Source organism: Ambystoma mexicanum, chromosome 1p (assembly GCF_040938575.1).
Source record: "Ambystoma mexicanum isolate Mex_15411 chromosome 1p, UKY_AmexF1_1, whole genome shotgun sequence".
Lineage (NCBI taxonomy): Eukaryota > Metazoa > Chordata > Amphibia > Caudata > Ambystomatidae > Ambystoma > Ambystoma mexicanum.
Window position 1 is genome coordinate 1,172,871,419 of NC_090921.1, and position 20,659 is coordinate 1,172,892,077.

At 44.4% G+C, this 20,659-nt stretch overlaps 1 protein-coding gene across 2 annotated transcripts in view; it reads right to left on the minus strand.

Annotated features, from left to right (window-relative positions):
• The window catches only part of ARHGAP33 (Rho GTPase activating protein 33), a 1,138,731-nt gene that overhangs the window by 952,248 nt on the left and 165,824 nt on the right, over positions 1-20,659 (minus strand). For both annotated transcript variants that reach the window (XM_069604876.1, XM_069604877.1), the window contains exon 2: positions 10,182-10,279. In XM_069604876.1, the coding sequence (XP_069460977.1) occupies positions 10,182-10,259 (78 nt within the window). In that variant the 5' untranslated portion in view covers positions 10,260-10,279. The remainder of the gene's footprint in view (positions 1-10,181; positions 10,280-20,659) is intronic.

Consider the following 20,659-nt stretch of genomic DNA (forward strand, 5'->3'; position numbering starts at 1 on the left):
TTGTTACTCCTAGAAGCATTGTACGCGGCGAGGTGTATTGTCTTTTCAGACAAAAGAAAAGTGTGCATGCGCTCACGGGGGTGAGTGTCTCTGCTTTCGGACGCTGAAGCGCATAAATGTGAACACTGCAAATAGGTAAAGCCACGTCAGAAAGGATAAATAAGCGTCCTTTTGCATCACTCATTTCAGTGACTGGAGCAAGAGCAGCACAACAGTTTAAGGTTTTGACCCAAAGTGCTTTTGTTGAAACTAGGAGCCAGTTACTCCACGCACTTATGAATTTGCAAGCGTAATTTAAAAAGCAATTCAACCCACAAGAGGTCTTTCTAGCAAAATATTAGTTCTAGTATGGTGCAGCCCCGTAGGTGCTAGCATCTCCGAGGCATAACAGGGCGGAGGGGTCGAGCAGTCCTCGCCCCGCCTGCCACCTCCAAAGCGAGGCACAGGCAGGAAATCAGAAGTGGGGCCATAAACATGGCCCCTATAATTGGAGCCCACGCAGGGGGAGCAGCCTATTGCACACCCACTCCCCCTGCAGCACAAGGCCCATGAGCAGTTTGCGGGTAATCCCTGCCTCGAGTACGGAAAGGGGTTCAGGTTGAAGATGCAGATGTTTCCTAGCATGAACTGGGATGACCAGGACGTGTCAGGGTACATCCAGAAGATGATAGCTAGCAACTGGTGAAGGGATTGCGTATCCTTGGCTTTATTCTTTGACATGGTACCGGCGAACCTCCAAGCACTCCCAGACGGGCCTGTGGACCGCCCCCCCAAGAGAAGCTTGGGGCCGAGATGGTGTGTGGTGCCGCGAAGTGACCAAAGATGGAGGCACTTATAGTCACAAATGCAGGGGTCATGCGCCCCCGGGTAAGGGTGGGAGTCCCAGGGACAGGGGGTCTCAGAACCTCCTCAACGCCTCCCTTCTCCTCCTCCAAAATACTCCTTGTGGCTCAGTTCGCAGGGCTCCCAGAAGATCTCACCCCAAGGGAAGGCAGTCGGCAGAAGGTGGCAAGATCCAATGCAAGGCAGTTGTAGGGGATGGTGGTGAAAGAGCCGTGGGTGCAGGACACCCCCTCAACCACACAATGACGAAATTCGTTTGGCCCTTACCACATTTGCGGGGCACAATGTCCTCTGCTTCTCAAGTGGGGCCCAGCCCAACTCTGCGCGTCGCCACCTCCCCCTGGACAGGAGGCCTTTCCCCGTCAGGACCGGGCCCATGGCCCTCAGCAGGCTCCCGAGGGAGCATGGGTGGAGAGGCGAGCCGACACTCCTCCTGAGGCTCCCTCTGGTGCCGGGTGCTTCCCACCCCCGGCCACTGGTGTGCACAGTTCTGATGGGTGCCCAGTCCTGCTCCAGCCCCCACTGGCCCCCCTCTCTCTCCCGGCCGAAAATGAGGGTGGGCACCGCCCAGGGAAATGTTTACTCTGTCCCATGCCGACCTTGCTGGGGACCGCCTCCAGTCCGCCCAGCTGCCCCAGCACTGGAATCCAACGTGGGGTCCATGGGAAGCCACGGGGGCTCGGGTCGCGCCGTGCCTCAGGCCCTCCAAGCACAATCCGATGGCTTTATCCTGCGGTGCGATCCCCTCCCCCTCCGTCCCTCCATCGCAGCGTGACAGCAGCGGGAACTTGCTGCCTGAACACCAGCAGGTAAGACCGGCCCCGCTTGCAGAATCGACCGGTGGCTTCTAGCGACTTTATCCTGGGCGAGGGCCATCAGATCCCGCTCCCCTGTCGCTCCTGGGGGTCGCGCCCTGTATTTATGCCACCTGGGGAGGGCTATGCGGGCAAGGGGCACGTTAGTAGGGCCTCGGGATCAGGACCTCGGTGGCCGCGGTGTTTACAGCATCACGGCTATCTTAGAAGTTTTTAATAGGTATTCTTAAAGGAAATTCAGGAACAACAACAAAAACGCTCAACAAAAGGCAAAATATAAGAAATACTTCTCTGAAAATTGAGTTTGAAAGTCATCACCCTCATGAAGAAATAAATTCCTCCCAGCTTTTCCAGGAGGAGCACAGGTTCTGATTTTGTCTTGGGGTTAAACCAAGGAGGGTCAGGGTATGAGAGTCGATTTAACCTTTGCCTTTTTTGTTTTCTCGCCCTCTGCAGATTTCCACCTAGCCAGGAGATAGGTATCAGTTTACTATTTTCTACACTTTCCCTTTCCCTTTCCCTTAGGGTGTTTAGGATTTCAGCTGTTAAATATCCAGTTGTGGACCAAACATCTTAGAGGGTCTGTAGGGTTCAGCAGCTCCCGTGGACAAGGACTCACAGGACCGGACAGAGACTAGGGAGATGAGCCCGCTAAGCAAAACCCTCCTCTGGGAGCGACTCCCCATCAGGGGACAGGGAGTCCCATTCTGGTAAGGAACTCCCTACAACAAATACATTGTCTGCATATATAGGAATAACAGAAGTGTATCCGACTGTCAACTGTGGAACTCCAAATAGCGTAGAAAGTACATTTGAACAGTTGTCTCAAGGCAATGCTGGCCTCTCAATGGGTTTGACATTTAAACACACCCCTTTGGTATCTGGTAGAAGAATAAAAGGACTTTCCCAATGCCATTGGGAGGCAGAGCCTTGCTGGCGAGCGGCTGTGTCACGTAGAAGGACCCAGAAGGAGGCCCGCAGGGGGACGCAGAGAGAAACAGGAAGAGAAGCCAAAGATAACGAGAAACATGGCTGAGGAAGCACAGGGTTGCATGCAGTCGGCGGGGCCGAGCCGCCCCCAAGTGAAAGCGTGACCACGCAGAGGACATGGTGGGCCTGGAGCCCAGGAAACAATGTTGAATCCGATAAGCGAGAGAGGAATGAGGGCCCTGCTTGCACTGTGCAAAACCAGAGACCACAGAGAGAAAGCAACAATGGCGAGCATAGAAACATTCCCGCTTGAATTCAGAAGAGGATGCCCAGGAGCTGTGGAGAGCGCTAGTGTCGCTGGATAGAAGCCACCGCGCTGGAGCAAGACCTGCTATGGAGAAGGTATGCATTGCTCAGAGTGGAAGGGGTCACAGAGACCAGACCTTGAGAATGGGAGAAGGAACAAAGAGCCTAGATCCCTATGAGGGGCTAGCAGGCCCAAGGAGGGAGACAGACAAATATAAGAGTGGTTACGGGGGCCCTATAAACTCAAACCTTGGAATTAACCAAACAGCTCAAAGCCACACCCAAAAATCAAGATAAAGATATACCTGGAGGGGATTCACATTCCACTACAAATCAAGCAAGAAACTGGGAACAAGAGAACCAACGGAGCCAAGATAGCCCAGTGAAGCAAGTAAGGATTCAACCCAAGGGGAAACCAGAATCAAGCAAGACTGAAGTCCCGTGGGGAGAGACCCATGTAGTTGGCGGAGGAGAGTTAACAAAATATCCCTTCGTCTACAACCACAGAGAATTTACTTTATTGGAGCTTGAGAGTTTATGCTATACAGGAGGAAAACCTTTTCTTTGTTTGGAACTCCGATAGGATGGACACACACTGATAAAGTCAGGAGACCTGTCTCCTATTAAATAATTGTTGGAGCTGAAACTAAGATTCCTGGAAATACTGAGCGACAGCAGATTAAAGAACACTGAGAGCAGCCTGTATTGCTGCCTTTCCCTTTCGAGCTGTTTTTCTAAGTGGTAGAGCCAGTTCAGAAGTTAGAATTTGGACAGAGGAAAAGATTTATTATTTTGACATATTTCAAAGAGCACCCTAAGTTTAACTTCTTAGGTAGGGAACATCCCTCTTAACAATAGGGACAGTTAGGCATTTTTTTATTTAATTTAAATAAAACATCTGTAGTAAACGTATTTCTTCTGGTCAGAGTCCTTTAGGTGCACCACATAAATTAGACAAGAGATTTAAAAAAATTAATTAGCCCAGACTTAAGATCTGTGGGCCACCATGGTTGAAGCCTCGCCATGGCATTGCCCATAGATCTAAAGTCTGTGCCAATTCAGCCTTTAAGATATTCTTAGTTATAAAATGTGTAAAGCGCATCCTACCCCGAAGCTAGCAGAACACTGCACAGTAACATTTCAAACCCAAAACTTGGACACAGCGAAAAAGGTTAAATCAAAACAAAAACATAAAAACTGTTAAAAGTGGCAAACAGCTGAGAAAAAAATAACAGAACCAGGAAAGAGGTCATCTTTAACAATCAATATATCTTTAATTAGCCAATCCAAATCTCTTGTTAACTGCATTTTTCTTTATGGACATGTGGATAGCATCTTTATAAATCGCATCTTCAAAGATACAATGTAGCATGTAACAAAGAAACACAATGAAAACTGGCAGAAATAGTGAAAAACGCCATCTTAATCAGGGCGATTATCTACCACAAGGAATAACCACTGCAATGGAACATGTGGGCTTACCCTTAAACTCAACTTCCAAACTTATTTATACAGCAGTGTATAGCAACCCAATGAAAGCTCGCCCTGAAAATGGAAGAGCACCAAAGCAGCAACTACAGCCCTTCCCTCAATCCTGGCTAGAACCGTCTTCCAATTTAGGTTTTCTGCTTTTTTCAGAAGGCAGGCCGCTGGATACAAACTATTTAAAATCAAGAACATGCTGTTTTATGCCAAAGATTTCACTGGATCAAGGCATACAACAGCAAGGAGGGAAAAAAGACTGCCCCGCATTCAGCAGGGAAATCACATTTGATAAAATCTCCGCACTACCACCACCATACATCAGTCTTCCTAATTCAGCGGCAGGTTGAAAACTCACTTAAATTGTGTGAAGGCATCATGAAGTACGACACAGACAACAGACTTCAACTTCAAATGAACACTTATTTTACTTATACGTCAGGATGGATGAACGTCTAACTTGCCCTATGGTAAGGTGGTATTTCCCTACCAAAATAAAACTAAGGAAAGTCTGAGTCAAACAGTTCAACTGAAGATTGTGCCAGAGTCCAACACCTATGCCTGCCTGCACAACTAATCTATACAATGTGCAGGGATGTCAGCAACCAAAAGAAACAGTGTCCAACATAAAGTTCTGAGCCTCTTCCTGCTTGCAGCTTCCTTTCAGCTCCCTTTCCCCAAGAATAAAACAGTTCCAGCAAAAATTCGCAATTTTACCTCTCTACCTCTCTTGAGTTCAATATGATACAGTTTTAATCAATACTTGGGATCCCTTCCCCAAATTCCAAGCAATATAGTTCCAAACGCCAAAGAGCCTTGAGATTTCAGTCTCAGTTAATAAATGTCTCAAATCTCAGGTTTCCCATCCCCAAGACTTAACTTCAGCAGCACCAAAGATATTCTTTATCTTTTCCAAGTCTTTTCATGGTGGGCTTTCCATGCGTATATTAGAACTGTGTGAACAGCGTCCTCAAAGGTTTAGTTATATTTAAAGTTCCATTCACTTTAGAAGGCATCACATATTGGTTTCACTTGGATGTAAAGTATTATTTGTTTTAATATGTTTCATCTTAATTGTCTTACTCAGATTTGAAGATTCATTTCACTTCTGTATTTAAGATGTAACAGTTCTGCTCTTTTGTTAGATTTTAACTTCATTTGGTGTTCAAAAACATGGATTATAAGCAATTCGGTATTCAATAGGCATCGGTTGCGCTTGTTAAGATTTCCATTCAACTCGCAGTGTAAGATTTCCTTTAATTCACCTCAAACGAAATGTACTTCTATCAGAGACTTTCAAAAACGTGTTTTCTCCCAAACACTACCACCCTGATAAAAAGTATTCCCAGTCATTCAGTATTGGGCAATTGATTGAATGGGATACCTTCGAAAACCGGTGTCCGGACATTTCGTCGAAAGACATTTGGTCAACGGAATTTGGTCGAAAACCAAATGGTCGAATTTTTTTTTTATTTATATATATATATATATATTTTTTAGGTTTTAGTTTTGGAAAAAAAGGGTTTTTTATAAATAAAAGTGAAAATAAAAAATAAAATGATTCGACCATTTGGTTTTCGACCAAATGGTTTCGACCAAATGTCCTGCCGACCATTTTTTTTCGACGAAATGTCTGGCGACCTCAAAAACCTGTTTCCTCAAACACACGACCACTCTGATACAAAGCATTTCTGAAACAACCAAGTTTAAACTCTTAATGGATTGAAACTCACTGTTTGCATTCAAGCACTTCACAGCAGCCACGATTGCATGGCCTCTTGCTCTTCCCACCAGTGGTCCAACTCCTGCCCCTCAGACACACCTGTTTTGACATCCCAACACAGGGAAATGAGCATCTTGAACAATCATAAAAGGGACAGTCTCTCCACACAGCTCCCTTCTTCATGTTCGGCTTGCACCATGGAGCCGCAGCTCCTACGCCATGCTTGAAACCGGCCTGCTTCCTGCTGCTCCTGTCGTTTCTCCATGCACAGTTTTACCCATTGTCTCTTTTACTGCTAGGATGGTTTCCCTTTGTACACCTGCAGCCCCTTGACAGGCTGCAGGTGTCGATGCCCAATCAACCCTGCCTGACCACATTCAATGAGACATGCCTGACCTTTACAGTTCTCAGCAGGCCTCATCCTTGTCCCAGTACCAGAGTGGTGAATGAGTGTGGTCCTCATTGTTCTTAGTTGCCTCTTCTACGTCCCAGTACTGTCAAGTGTTAAATGGGGTGAAATGAGGGGAGCTGGCTTATAACAGCCTATAAAAATGGGGAAAGGGTTAGGTTGGTCACTAATAGGGAAATGGGAATACCATGTCTCGACCAAGGTCAACCCCACTTACAGTCCCCAAGGACCCTCCACCCAGGTGACCCTCCTTTGCTTCTCCACCCCCAGAGCCGGGATGAAGAGCGATGGCCTTTACCAGGCCACCTGCGCAGAAGATCCAAGGGGTCTAGGAGTGGGAATACCCTCAGGTTTTTCAAAAATTATGAACTTTAAAGCACTTGGGGACCCCAAAGCGAAATTCACTGGAAGAAAGATAAGGAGGGACAAGGAAGCTACAATCCCACCTCACCACCCCCTCTGTCCCAAAATATAACAGCAGAACAAACTATGGAGGGATAAAATGAACTACCAGCCAAACAAACCCAGAGCACACATTGTGAAAAGCTGAAACTGCGACCAGGCCTTTTAAAAAATGTCCTTACCCACTGAGGCACTACAAAGCCCCACTATCAATGAGGATACAAGAGAGAAAACCAGACCACCCGAGCGCATCAGGGAGCCAGTCGCTGCCTGTTCCAGGCCCAACATATGGGCCAGTTTCCACAGGATCAGGAAGAGGGAAAGCAGGAGTGATGGCGATTGAGGAAGGACCTGGAGGGGGAGCAGCAGCAGAGTGACTTGGAGGAATGAGAGGATAGAGAGTTGTAAGGCCGAGGGTTCAGAGAGGCCCTAGACACCCAGAAATACCCCAGTGGCTTGGGGAAGTTGCAGAACAACCAGAGACGCGAGTCTCCCAAGAGAAAATTGAATGGAAGAATCTATGAAAGAGTGCTGGGTGCTATATAACACCTCCAAGCCCAGCGTTTGTGGTAGCGTCTGCACTCGACTATATACATAAAGAAGCAAGTTGAGCACCTCATCCCTGAGACTGCCACGATGCGTGCTTGGCACAATATACAGGACAATGTCTTCAGAATAGAGATCCAGTGGGAGACATAATGTCCTCCTAAATGGGCAGACACTGGATGCTCTGTAGTTTAACCAAGCTTGATACGTTCTGCTTAGTTCTTAGAGAAGAAGACCCCTTTCATTTATAGAGAAACCCTAAGTACCTACAGGCGTTAACCAAATTACCCATCCTAAAAATGCTTATTTAAACCTTCATTCTGCATCATGTGTTCTGTTGAATCTACCACAACACGCTTTTCTAATCAATCAACTGTATGCTTTACAGTTTTTGTCTTGAATACTTTCAGTTTTAGACTTCGGCACTCGGATGCATTGCAGATGTTCTGCTGAGTAACTTTAGTGACTTACATCTTTACACACTTGGTATGAATAACTTCAATATCTCATAGAATACGTCTGACTTTGGGATGAATAGCTTCAAAGCCTTAGGCTCCCACATTTGCACACTTCATACACTTTGCTGAACAACTTCAATGGTTCTTAGGTTCAGGACATTGCAAACTTCACAGGATTTGGGTTGAATAGCTTCATTGATTCTTAAACGTGGAGACTAGCATAACTAGCACTTTGCCTTTAAATATTCCAATGATTTAGACAATTGTGCATATCATAAACGTCACCCTCCTCCCTCCCCCCGTTCTCTCCTCCTACCTTGAGAAGAACTGTTGGTTCTGGGAAGCATAACCTATGTTCCAGCACTAAGGGGGTTTCCTTTGTAATACTCCTGGGGCTAGCTCTTCCAACATAGCATACAGATCCACACTGTATAATATAGCTTGTAGCATACTGGTATGTCTTTAAAGAGGAAGAATATTTGGGAGTTATCCAATGTATGGACTTGGGCCCGGTTTCACCAGAACATTAAAGTGTCAAGTCTCCCTTTCTACTCTGATCCTTTCCGGGGTCAAACTCACTCGGGCTTCTCTTTTGACTAGCTTCCTCTTCATTGGACATGGTGACAAATATGTGATCCTTTTGGCACACCAATTCAGGTTTGAAGGATGCTCCTCACTCTGTTTCCACAACACGGTGTGCTCCTTCATGAGAACACATCTTTGGTATCTTTTCTGGGATCCACTCTAATTATTCTTTACTCTCACTTTCTCTCATCGTGGGAGACTCTGTATCGGAGCACGTGTTGGGCACTTGGGCATAGTTGGCAACACCGCCTGCCCACTGTGTTTATTTGCGACCCTCCCTCTGTGGTAACATGGTTCTAGTCCACCACTGGCTTTGCTGTGGCCGGCAAAATGCCCACCCCGTTGTCACCCCCTCCTCTCAGCACCTTTTCTGCTCTTTAGGACGCGCCCTGTGTTGGTCTTGCAACGCTGTCCTGAGGAACCTCAGTGATCTGCCTCATCAGTCTCCTCTCGCCCACATTTGTCTCTCCTTTCAGCCTTCTCTTGCTTCAGAATTCTGCAACCTTAAAGGGTGCAAGTCTGCTCGCCCAATCACATGGGTCCTAAAAGCAACAGCAGGTCTGCAATAGCCTACCAACCCTTGTTCCTGCATGGCAGAACCGGATACACTGTATCCTGGAAATGACAGTAACAGTTCCCAGAGACTTTGATCGGCTAATTGTACATGGACTTCAAGATCCAGCTCTTAGTTAGCCAAAGCATCTACAAACCAGGGGTCAAGTCCTAAAAATTAAAGTGGGGGGACTCATCAACAAACACAATGGGATGTGACTTTGCCAGAAATTTGCATATCGAGATGAAATATGCACATTTCATTAAATTGGCTTTGCATAAGCACCCAAAATGCGCAGGACATATGGCATTTATCTTTCATAAAATCAACACACACACACAAAACCAAGAGAGGATATTTTCTTCTAATAGGGTTTTGAAAACGTTAATAGGTGTGCATGTTTTAAACCCCAAGAACCAATACACATGTTTTCCCTGGAACTTGCAGTACCGAAATGGGACATTTCACCCTTAGTTATTTTTCATCAGGTCAAATAGTGCATTGGTGAAGTGTCCGGTCTGCAAACCTGACAACTGCGCGTCGATCCCGAGGTCGGCTTTAATTCATAAATTCAAAAAGGAATGTTGAGGTTTCTCATTTTAGTTAGGGGGGTGAGGGGACTGACCCCATCCTCTGAAAAAAGTGGCTGGACTCTGTCCACCCGCGTGCACCCCCGACTTGAGCCCTGCTACAAACATTGTGAAACTGTGCGCTGAGAAAGCCTGGGGGCTGTGTCTATGAAGGTAGCACCCCCAGAGACATTGAAAAATGTAGTATTAAAAACACTGACGTTATGTCTGCGTCCTTAAAGACTGAGAAATGGTTGTAAACCATGAGTGTGGGGATATAAACACGTACATAGAAAGTAAGAGTAACATAATGAAGGCTCGAGAAAAGAAACATTCAGAAAAAGCTAAAGTAACAATAACAGCTGCCAGAAAGGAGATTCAGAAACAAAACAAACAGATCAAGGAAAGACAGAAAAAACAAAAGAAGGAAGCCTGGAAATCTGTGGTGCAATATTAAGTAAACGGTTTGTTTTATGTTGCAAGTGAAAAAACAGAAGGAAAAAAACTATTCCCACCTGCATGACATTCGAAAACACAAACCAGCTTCTCCCCCATCTTACCATAGAGAGTGGGCGGAGCATTCCCCCTCTGATTTCTCCGGCACTGGAGAGCCTCCGTGGAGGGACATCAGCCTCCATTCTGTGAGTTGTCACCCACACTGCAGGAGAAAAGAGTGACATTATAAAACACATATGTACAAACCAGATCACCCAAGTTTATAAGGAGCATTGATAAATGTATTACAGTCATGTAGCTCATCCCTCCAAACGTGTGAAACCAACGCATCAGATGAGCAAATACCATCAACGTGTGAAAGGAAACCACAATTGACAGCACATATCCCTATGCATGTGCAACAGAGACGTTTTTATGGGAGGGAAAAGTGGCCCTTGCCCATGGCCCCCAGCTTGGAGGGGGGCCCACAAGGCCAGCTGATCTGAAAAAGTAAGATTCCATTGTTCACCAGTCTTAAATAGCACACGTCAGGATATTCTATGGGGTGCTACTGAGGTTCTAACCCCATTGCCTTCCTGTTTTGGCAAGGGCATTTGCTTTGATCAATTCATCATGTATTGCTTTCTGTGTTCACTGTGGTATACATAGTTTGTGTATTCCTTGTGGCCCAACTCTGTAGCATGCTTTCCTTCCTGTGGGAATTGTGTTGATCATGTGCAATAGGCAATGTGAAATGCATATTGATACCTTGAGGGCCACAATAGTTCAGATGTTAGCTCAGTGTGTGAAGCACCCATTGCAGAGATATGTGTTCATATGCAAAATTAGAATATCACATTCCAGCAAGGCTGGCTCAGCCTTTCCTATGTCTGAAATGTATCAACCTGCCTGCGTACTTCGTTTTGCAGAACATCTGCTATCATCAGCAATGTAAAAACTAACATATCATCCGTATGGTTAAGTTCTAGAAATTGGTTTGTTCAGATGGGGTGTTTTAAAACCTAGGCAATCGCCTCCAATGATGGCATAAACTGTTACTCCAAGAGGTGAATAAGTATCCAAATTCAAGACTATGGAACGAAAGCATTCATGTTTGTATCCTGGATTTGCCAGCAGATGATACAGTGATCCTCCTCAAGTCAAATCATATATCTCTTGAATTACTGTGCTGCCTTCTGTGAGGTTTGCCTTCTTGCATGCTGCTCGTATCGTTTAGCCCATTACTTGATCTTTCTTCTTATGTACGCCATTTGGGTGGAAGGGTTTTTAGACAGAAGAGAGAGGACCATATGTTGCAGTCCTCAGGCAAGCATGTTTTAAGGTCTGCTTGTTTGACACAAAAAACGGTTTGCTTTTTGGTACAAGTCAAAGGTTTTTATGCACGTTTATAAATGAAAATGTCAGAAGGCATTGTTTTGGAAGTATTTAAAGCATTGAAATACAAAAATTAACCCAGATTATATTTGTTAAATAAAATCAATTGGTATGCTGGTTCTTATATACTTCCCTTGATGATGGAGAGAATGAAGCTAGAATTATTCTCATTTTGCATAACAAACACCCTTTTATAATATTTTGTTTTAAAATGGTCATGTTTAGTAATGTGATTTGTGTACTTTCCAAGTCCGTTTTTTTAAAATAAAAATTAGATTGTTTTAGTTCATGGTAAGAACTGTAAAAGAAAGTGTTCAAATGCAGAGAAATTGCAGAGTTGGCACAAATCCCAGCTTTACCCATTCACCCCATAACCAATGTGTGATCCTGGGCATCTCATTTAATCCTGTATTGCGTAACCTCTCAATATTGCCAGTCCCTAAACCTTTCAAAATTGTCAGCCCTTCCGAGTGATTTCCTTCTCATGGTATGATCTTCATAAAAGCCTTAATCCTTAACACTATTTGAAAACAATATCCCACTCCTAATCACAGTCTGTCTGGATAAAGACACCTTCCTGGTAGCTTCTAATCTGCCTCCCCTATCCATGCTACAATATGTGTAGCGATCTCCTTCCTTCCAATTGGTGGTCTCCATCCATGCATGAGCACTCTTGCATTCTGTGAGGCAGCTAATGGGAGTTCTTTGTCTATTATGGGTTACATGTACCTTTTACATACGGTCCTGCATTAATAAGACATCTACCTCCCTGGATGTTATTGATAAAAAAGTATCCTGTATGTACTAGAACAGAAACCCCTTTGTAGACTGCTAATGTTGGTCTTCAAAAGCTACTTGTTTATCATTCTGATTAGAGCAAGAATGACAAGGGCAAGGGGACTTAAAGGGAGTAAACGTGCTTATTATGCTGCGAGACAGCATATCAAACTATAGGTTGTGAGCGCGATGGGTGGGGGGCGCGACCAGTATTCTTGATCCCTTAATTCCTTTGGTTTGGTGGAGGCAGGCTCCAAAGACGTCCGTGCCCAGCGCCCCAAAACTGCTTAAGATGGCCCTGTTGTGCAATGAAGTCTACTGGAACAAACCCAAATAGTCAGCTACATATGTGAAATCAATACCACCAGAATTAACCCCAGCAGAGACAGGCGTGTGAAACCAACCTAAACAAAACACATATCTAAGAAGCCAAAATCACTCCAAACCCCCATGCCAATCTGAAAACACATCCAACATGATTGATCCCAATACCTACTACTGCGTGAAATCAATAAAAACAAAAACAGGTGTTCTATGTACCACCTGCCCTGGTGATTGCTAAATAATTATAGATTGCCTTGGCTGCTTAATGCTGAATGCATTAAATCGGTTATAATGCTTACAAAATTGACAAACTAGTTTGCATGCTAATGCGCTCAAATAGGAATAATAGGAACATCAAGGAGATAATCGAGCAAGCTAAGTTCATAGATCTTTTTTATACATAGTAATGAAACATGCTGTGATGAACTGAATCAATATTTGTGATTAACTACACATTCTTATTTCTGATAAATCTTATATTCCTTTATCCGAAGCCTGTTCCTCTGACAAAAAATATCTGCGGTACAATGTTTAACCGTAAACATTTGTGAAATCCATCTAATATGGTAAGTCTACAAAACTTGTTTTCTTGCACCGATCACGTGTTTCACACTTCGTGGAATAAACTCCATCCACATTCCAGGCTTCTTCAGGATCTTGATTTCTTGAAGAACCAATCTGAGTAACACTGGAACTGTCTCCAAAGTAGTCATTGGATACCTGATATGCGGGTTCTGTATTTAACCAGGATCCTGATTTCCTATTCTTCCTCTAGATTCTCTGGCTTCACTTGCTCTTAATCCCCTTTAAACTATTAATCTGTGTGACCAGACTTAAACTCCTGGTCTCATTTTTCCAGAAAGCTCTCCTTTTATTGCTGCCTCTCATCTTTGTAACAGTTCTCCTTGTTACACATTATCAGCGTTGGTCATGTTGGCAAAGAAGGAGATTAGGAAGAACGGCACATAACGTTATAATGCAGGCTCCCAAAGCGACGGTCCCTTGTGAGGAAGACCACGGTCTAGTTGTTCCACGCACATCTTACGTTCCTGCGTCTACTCACGTGACTCCTGATAAGGAAGGAAGTGTTACTAGCATACGCGTCGCTACTGTTCATACCGACGCTCCGTAAGTTTGCCACTAGGATTCCTCCTTCTGATATTGCTAACTTGCATTCTCCTCTGATATCTAAACTTACCTCTTTTCTGTCTGCCTCCCATACCCACAGATTTTTTCTCAGGCCGTATCCCGTCTCCACCATAGGTTTCAAGCTAGGAGTTTCGCCCGTGTCTGCAAGTTCCCTTAAACTTAGTGTCCTCTTTAGCACATTCAAACCTCCCATTGCTAACATTCATTCCCTTACTTATCCGTTCACTCAGCACACCAATTCTAAGACTTCCGCCATCCGGAGATTCCCAAGAACGTCCTCATCCCATTGAGGATCACATTCTGAGTACCACGTACGTTTCCCTTCCAAAACAGTAGTACTCTCTTTTCTCTCACTCCTTCCTACCTGGCATTTACCTGTTCTATCTTGTTTCCCGGAAAGGTTTCCAATCCTCTTCGCACTCCAGCTTGCCTAGAGGGACCTTCCAAGCTGCTACCCTCCGTTCCGAAGAGCCACCGCGATTCAGGGTTTTAGTCCCTAGGAGGGTTTCCCCTGGGGATTCTGCCTCCCTCCTCTCTGATATCCAATCCGGGGAGTGAGGGAGAGCAGGACTCCCACGGGGGATTCCTCAATCTCTGCCTGTTGCCTCCGGTGCAAGTCTCTGTCTGCCCAGGTTAGTGAAAATCTAAGTCTTTGAGTCTATACCAGCTTACACTCCCCCTATATACTCACTTGGTCACGCTAATTTCCCCTTTGGCTGAGTCTGTCTCTTCCCTAATAAGCCCCTAGCCAGGGGGGAAGGGCATACAACGTCAGGTAATGGCCCGTGGCCCACAATTACAGGCCTGAGTGAAGCAAGGTCCTTAACGGAGGTCCCAGGGCATTACCTGATGCAGTAATGCCCCCTTGCAAAGGGCTTATTGCTATTAGTACCCTGGGCCATTAGACAGGGGTACTAGGGTACTACTAGTGTCTTTATTTTAGTTGCAAAATGGTGGCTCTTTAGAACTGAAAAAAAGAAGAAAACAAATGACCACCATGGAACGGCCGAGAAGGGACTAAGCTTAGTCCCTTCTCCCTTTCCATGGTGGCCAGTCGCAGAAGGAACACAGAGGAACATGGCTGTGACTGGTGCTTTATCGGGCTGGTAAGGACCCGGCGAGGGCCAATAGATCATTTGTAACAATCTAATTGTCCCTCGCCAGGTACTAATGCTACATAATTATTTTGTGCATTAAATTTAAAGAACCAAGGGCCGAATACATTGTACTGTGCAATTATGAAATATGTACATATATATGTTAAAAAAGAGTTGTCCTATTTCAAAGTATAGGTGTCATCATCAATGTCATGCATCATGTAATTAGTGACGCCATCAGGGATGTCATCATTATGATCATACGCTGCACAACAGAGAGCGCATCGTTAAGGTGTAATTGCTTGAAATGTGATTGCTGAATTTCAGGGGTTTTGTGGTGCTAAATACGATCACCCTAACTCTCTCTTAACTAAGGTTTTTTCACTGAATTTCAAAGGTTTTGTTGCTATTTATTTTATTTTTGGGTCCACTACCCATGTCCTTCGACCGTGGACACTGTAAATGTTATTACACTAATAGTTTTCTTCACAGCCCACAAGGCATAGCCTTTGGCCGTGGCCTTTGTACATGCTGCACCCAATAGGTTTCCTTGGGGCCCACTAGCCATGACCTTCGGTGCAGATACCCATTTCTCTCTGCCTATGAGATGTGATCACTGTAGGTGTAAAATTACTTATTTCACGCTCGCCCTATTTCTGTGGGCTTCCCTAAAAAATCCAAAACTCTGCTCTGTCCTCACAGGCACTCACCAAGTGCCCCCCTCATCTTTCCATGTTCGCCCAAACCCCTCAATTGCTTTTTTCCTCCCTGACCATTACCACCTATCACTGTTTGGTTCAGGTGATGCATTTTCTTCTCAGATGTGGAGTGGATTGAAATAAGAGTGCTGCATTTTAGGTTTTTGTTGTTGCTTTAAATCAAATCACCTTAACTCTTTCTTAATGAATGTATTTTCACTGAATTTCAAGGGTTTTGCAATAGCTTAGTTTCCTTAGGGCCCACTAGCTATGGCCTTCTGCTGTGGCCACTGTACATGTTGTACGAATAGTTTTCTTTTGGGCTCAATAGGCATGGCATGGCATGGCCAGTGGCCACGGCCAAACATGTTGCATAGTTTCTTGAGGTCTCACTAGCTATGGTCTTTGGCCTTGGCCTCCGAACCTGTTGCACCAATATCTTTCTTTTGGGCCCACTAGCCATGGACACTGGCTATGTCACAGCGCTGATTTGAAACCAAACACCCATCGCCCCTACCCAGTAGATGTAGGCACTGCAGATGTTTGTTTTTTTCTAACTTCTTATTCCTGAAATAATTTCAGAGCAATAATTTCCAATAATAGAAATTCCTGCCGTACAGTGGCTGTTCACCGATACCTGCGATATTGGGAAAACTGCTAAGAATTAAAGAGTCTTCCACGTCCTTAAAAGCACTCAGCATGTGTCCCCCCACCCTTCATTTTTCCAGGTCCCTTCACTCCACTCAATTGCTTTTCCCCCCATCACTATCCCTCTCCAATTACCCCTACCACTCATCGCTTCATATGCACATTTTTTTCTGAGTGCTTCTTGCAACATTGCCGCTGCAATCTTGTGAGATTGACACAGTATTTCCGGGTTATATCGAAAATCTTCTACCCCGAACTGGCACCCCAACCCACCCCCAAATCCCCAACTTCTCATGGTGTCTCATTTCCAACTCCCGAACTCTAGCCTGATGTGATTGATATCACTATTGGTATTTATATAGCGCCTACTGCCAGGCCATCTAAGTGCTGTCATTCAAAACAATCTGTGATCTCCCAAAAGTGACTACATAAACAGAAGAGTTTTGATTCTCTTTCTGATGTTGAAAATGTAATTAAACTCACTCTGTAAGGTCGTGGGGGAGTTCATTCCAAAGTTTCATGGCATTATTTGCCCTCCTCCAAATAGCGTTTTGAGTTCTTTTATTTGTTGATTCTCCTGGTAATATCGCAGGAATCACTCGCATCGGACAAAAAAAAAATGGTGGCTTTTCATTTCTGAAGAACCTCTCAACCTCTGTGTTGCAAAGCACCAATGCCGATATAGGACATTTTTAAGGAACATGGGGCACCCGCAGGTCTCTGTCGAATTTTTTTAGAAATTACTGGATTTACCCCAAACCAGTCAATGAAATTAAGTCAATGTTTTGTGCCCAAATTGTTTTCTTATTTGGTCCAAATCTGCACAGCGCTTTTTGTGCTACGGCTGTTCAAAAACATAATTTTTTCTTGATGGGAAAATAAATGGGATTAGGCTGAAAACTGCTTTTTATGCTTTCTTAATAAATGTTTCATTTTTTAACAAATTGTTCCCAACATTTCCAGTTGGGGGATTGGGTGCTTGACAAGCATTTTGTTAAGAACATGTCTACCAAATCCACCCAGCAAGTCCAAAGTATTAGCCTTTCTTTTCCAAAGCACCAATACTGATCTAAAGGTTTAAATGTTTTTAAAACTACTGGATGGATTTACCCTAAACCAGTCAAAGAAATAAAGTCAACATTTGTGTTCAAATTGTTTCTTATTTGGTCCAAATCTGCCAAGTGGTTTTCATACTATGGCTGTTCAAAAACCACTTTTTCTCTATGGGAAAATGTATGGGAATAGAATGGAAACTGCAGTGTTTTGTTTTCTTTATAACTGTTCCATTTCATAATGTTTTGTTTCCAAAGGTTGCAGTTTGTGGGGTGGCCCTTGACAAACATTTTGTTTTGAAAATTTCATTTAAATCCATCCAGCATCCAGGTTATTAGCAATAATTTTGGGGAAAATGGCTGCTTTTTCATTTCTGAAAACCTCTCAGCCTCTATGCTGCAAATCACCATGGGAAATATAGCTATTTTTTTGGGGAGCAGGGGGCATGACCGTCGCGGTCAAATATTTTTAAAACTATCCCAGAAATCGAGTCAATGCTTTGTGCCCAAGTTGTTTCTTATTTGTTCTAATTCCGTCCACCAGTTTTTGCACTTCAGCTTGACAAAATGTTGACTTTTTCCTCTATGGGAAAATGAATGCGAGTAGGCTGAAAACAGTGGCTTTTTACTTTCTTAATAACGTTTTAATTTGTTAATGAATCTTTCCGAAAATTCGAGGCCAGTGACAAACTTTGTTTGAAAAATATCAGCCACATCTGTCCTACAAGTCAAATGTTATTAGCAATAGAATGTTTTGCATTTCCAATGGATCAAGTAAAAGCTTAACTATAGGGCGGTGACCGTTTCCCTACAATATTGTATATACAAAGCTCAGTCTCAGCACTGACTGAAACCAGATCCAAAGGAAGGAAAAAAGCAAAGTGCCTACTGAGGGCTAGAAAGAGGATATCCTAGCCCAGGTAGGTGTCAGTGGATCATGCAGTGGTCCAAGTGTACTAAAAGAAGTAGTGGAACTATGTTCGCTACTGGTCTGCCCCTGCCCATCTCTGCGCCCCCTTCCACACACAATCCAAACCCTCAAACAAACACACATGCCATTTATGGGAATGTGCAGTGCAGTGCACTGAAGTGCAAGCTTCAACCTCTTCCTACACTTTTATTTTAAAACCAAAACCATTCCAGAACGGTTTCTTTTAAAAATAAAAGTATAGGAACGGTGAAACTTAAAAACGTAAAAATAAAAGTATGGGTGCACCGCTCCCGCCCACTTCGACCTCCGGATCATGGCAGCTTGACAAAAACCCTAAAGCGGGCAAAAACAAATACTTGCTGTGTAAAAGCGATCCTCATTTTCCCAGGTTGGTGCCCTGTGGTTAGGGAGTGAGAATATCTGTGCCTATGTCTGTGCCGTAAGCAAAAGCGCAGGAAATACTTTCTGGTAGGAGTGATTCACAAAGTATCATTGCTGGTCAATAGGGGCGACCAGTGGCTAGGAGATGAGAATATATATGGCAAGGTTTGACCCTAAGCAAAGGGGCAGTGGGGCGTACATGTTGGCAGGTGAAACAAAAAACATGCTGGGTGCTAGATCCCAGACACTGCTTAAGAAAGGAATCCTGAATGGACCCACTGTCCCTTAGGGAGGCTATTCAACCCGTTGAGTAAAGCCCACCCGACACCTTTTGTTTTTTATTGTTGGTTTTGTTAGCTGGTTATCCCTTTTGAGTGTTAGGGGGAGTTCATACACTCTTAGCCTTTCATCCCACTAAATAAACCTGTGTTTAAGTAACAGGTGTTGAACTATATGTTTAAATTGTGTGCTCTCTAGATCCCAAATCACAGGTCGTATATTCCAGGAGCTGTCGCAGAAAGAGAAAAGGGAGATTGGAAACAAAACATATCCCATAATATGTGAAGGATCGTAAAGGTATAACATATTGGTTCAGGAATGTTGCATTTATAAATTGTTTGACCCGCATTACCCTGTATTATGTTTTTGGTGGCTTGATTTCATCTAAATCGTGTTTTAATAGTATCATTTTATTTTGATGTATTTTTGTATATGTTATATTGTACAGTGCTCTGTCACATGTGTTGGCTCCTTGTTTGTGCTATATTAAAACTTTAAAAATCGACTGGAATTTGGCGGAGCGGGCGGTGGCTGAAAGGGGTAAGGTTACATACAACCAAGAGGAATTACAGGGATGTTGAACCTTTTGAGCAAGCCTGCTAAAAAGGCCGTTGATGCATGGGGAGGAGGACGCTAAGGCAGTTCAGATGTTTTGAGAACGCTCACAGATCGCGGAGGTGTATTCAAGTTCCTCCCCGAGTTTAGAGTTTAGAATTCGCGGACTCTTCAAGGAGGCACTGTCTGGCAGCAGAATTCAATGGCACCCACGGACTAAGCTTTGCCTCTTTCAGGCATGATCGTTAAGTGTGCTATATGGAAGTGCAGTAATTATGTTTAGTAATAATCGCGGATGCCAAACGTTTTACCCTGGTTGGGGGGACCCCTCTGCCCATTTCCATTCCTGGAGTTCGAGGCATGGACTAGCTTTCGTTCACTGCGGGAGCAACATTTTCTAAACTTATGGGGCCATTTAAATTTTTTTAAAACATCAAACATGTTTTAGGTTAAAAACAACTTCATAATGCAGCGTTTACATGGCTTAGAGCTAGTATGTCTGACCTGCAAAGATCAGTGTCCCTTAATGTTGATGGATTACTAGAGGGCAATCCTGTCTCGAGCTCTCCGGGCACTGGGCGGTCTTTCTTTTATCCCAGAGCTCATAATTTACAGTTTGTCCAGGATCACATTGCTGGCCTGTGATGAACCCTTCTGCCTCGCATTGCCGGTTGATCCTCATCCCATGCTTTAAACACAAGAGCTCTGGATATGCGAGGGCCAGGAACACAAGGCGGCACTTTAATTCCACAATGCTCACTGCTCCCGGTATTATAACTCCCCCCCCCCCAGATAACAAGGCTACGCTGCAATTATCCATCCGCATTTGACTCCCGACTGTTTACCTTCCCTCCCTTTGGCTGTAATTTTCTCATCCCCATTTCACTCTGTCCCTCCTGTTTCGAATGTCATTACCCAGTCACCATTCCACACTCTCTCCTGGCCCCTTCACCCACTTCTGCCTCAGTGCCAGAGATGGCCACCCACTTTTCAAACCGCTCACCACTGGCCTACCCCCTACACCAGTGGTCCTCAAACAGGGGAGGAGGGGGCAGGCCCGGATTAAGGTGAACGATTTTAATATAAAAAAAGGAATAAGATGACTGCTTTAATTACAATATATAAGCAGTAGAACATCTGCTTATAAAAGAGCCTGGGGCTCCCCTGGACATCCTTTTGGCACCATGGGGGCTAGGGGGGAAAGCACCTCCTAGGTGGGGGGTACCAGAAGAACAAATGACTTACCCCTGGTAATGTTCTTTCTACTGGATGTTCCTCCCACGGATTCCTCACCTCATCTTTGATATACCGATATCC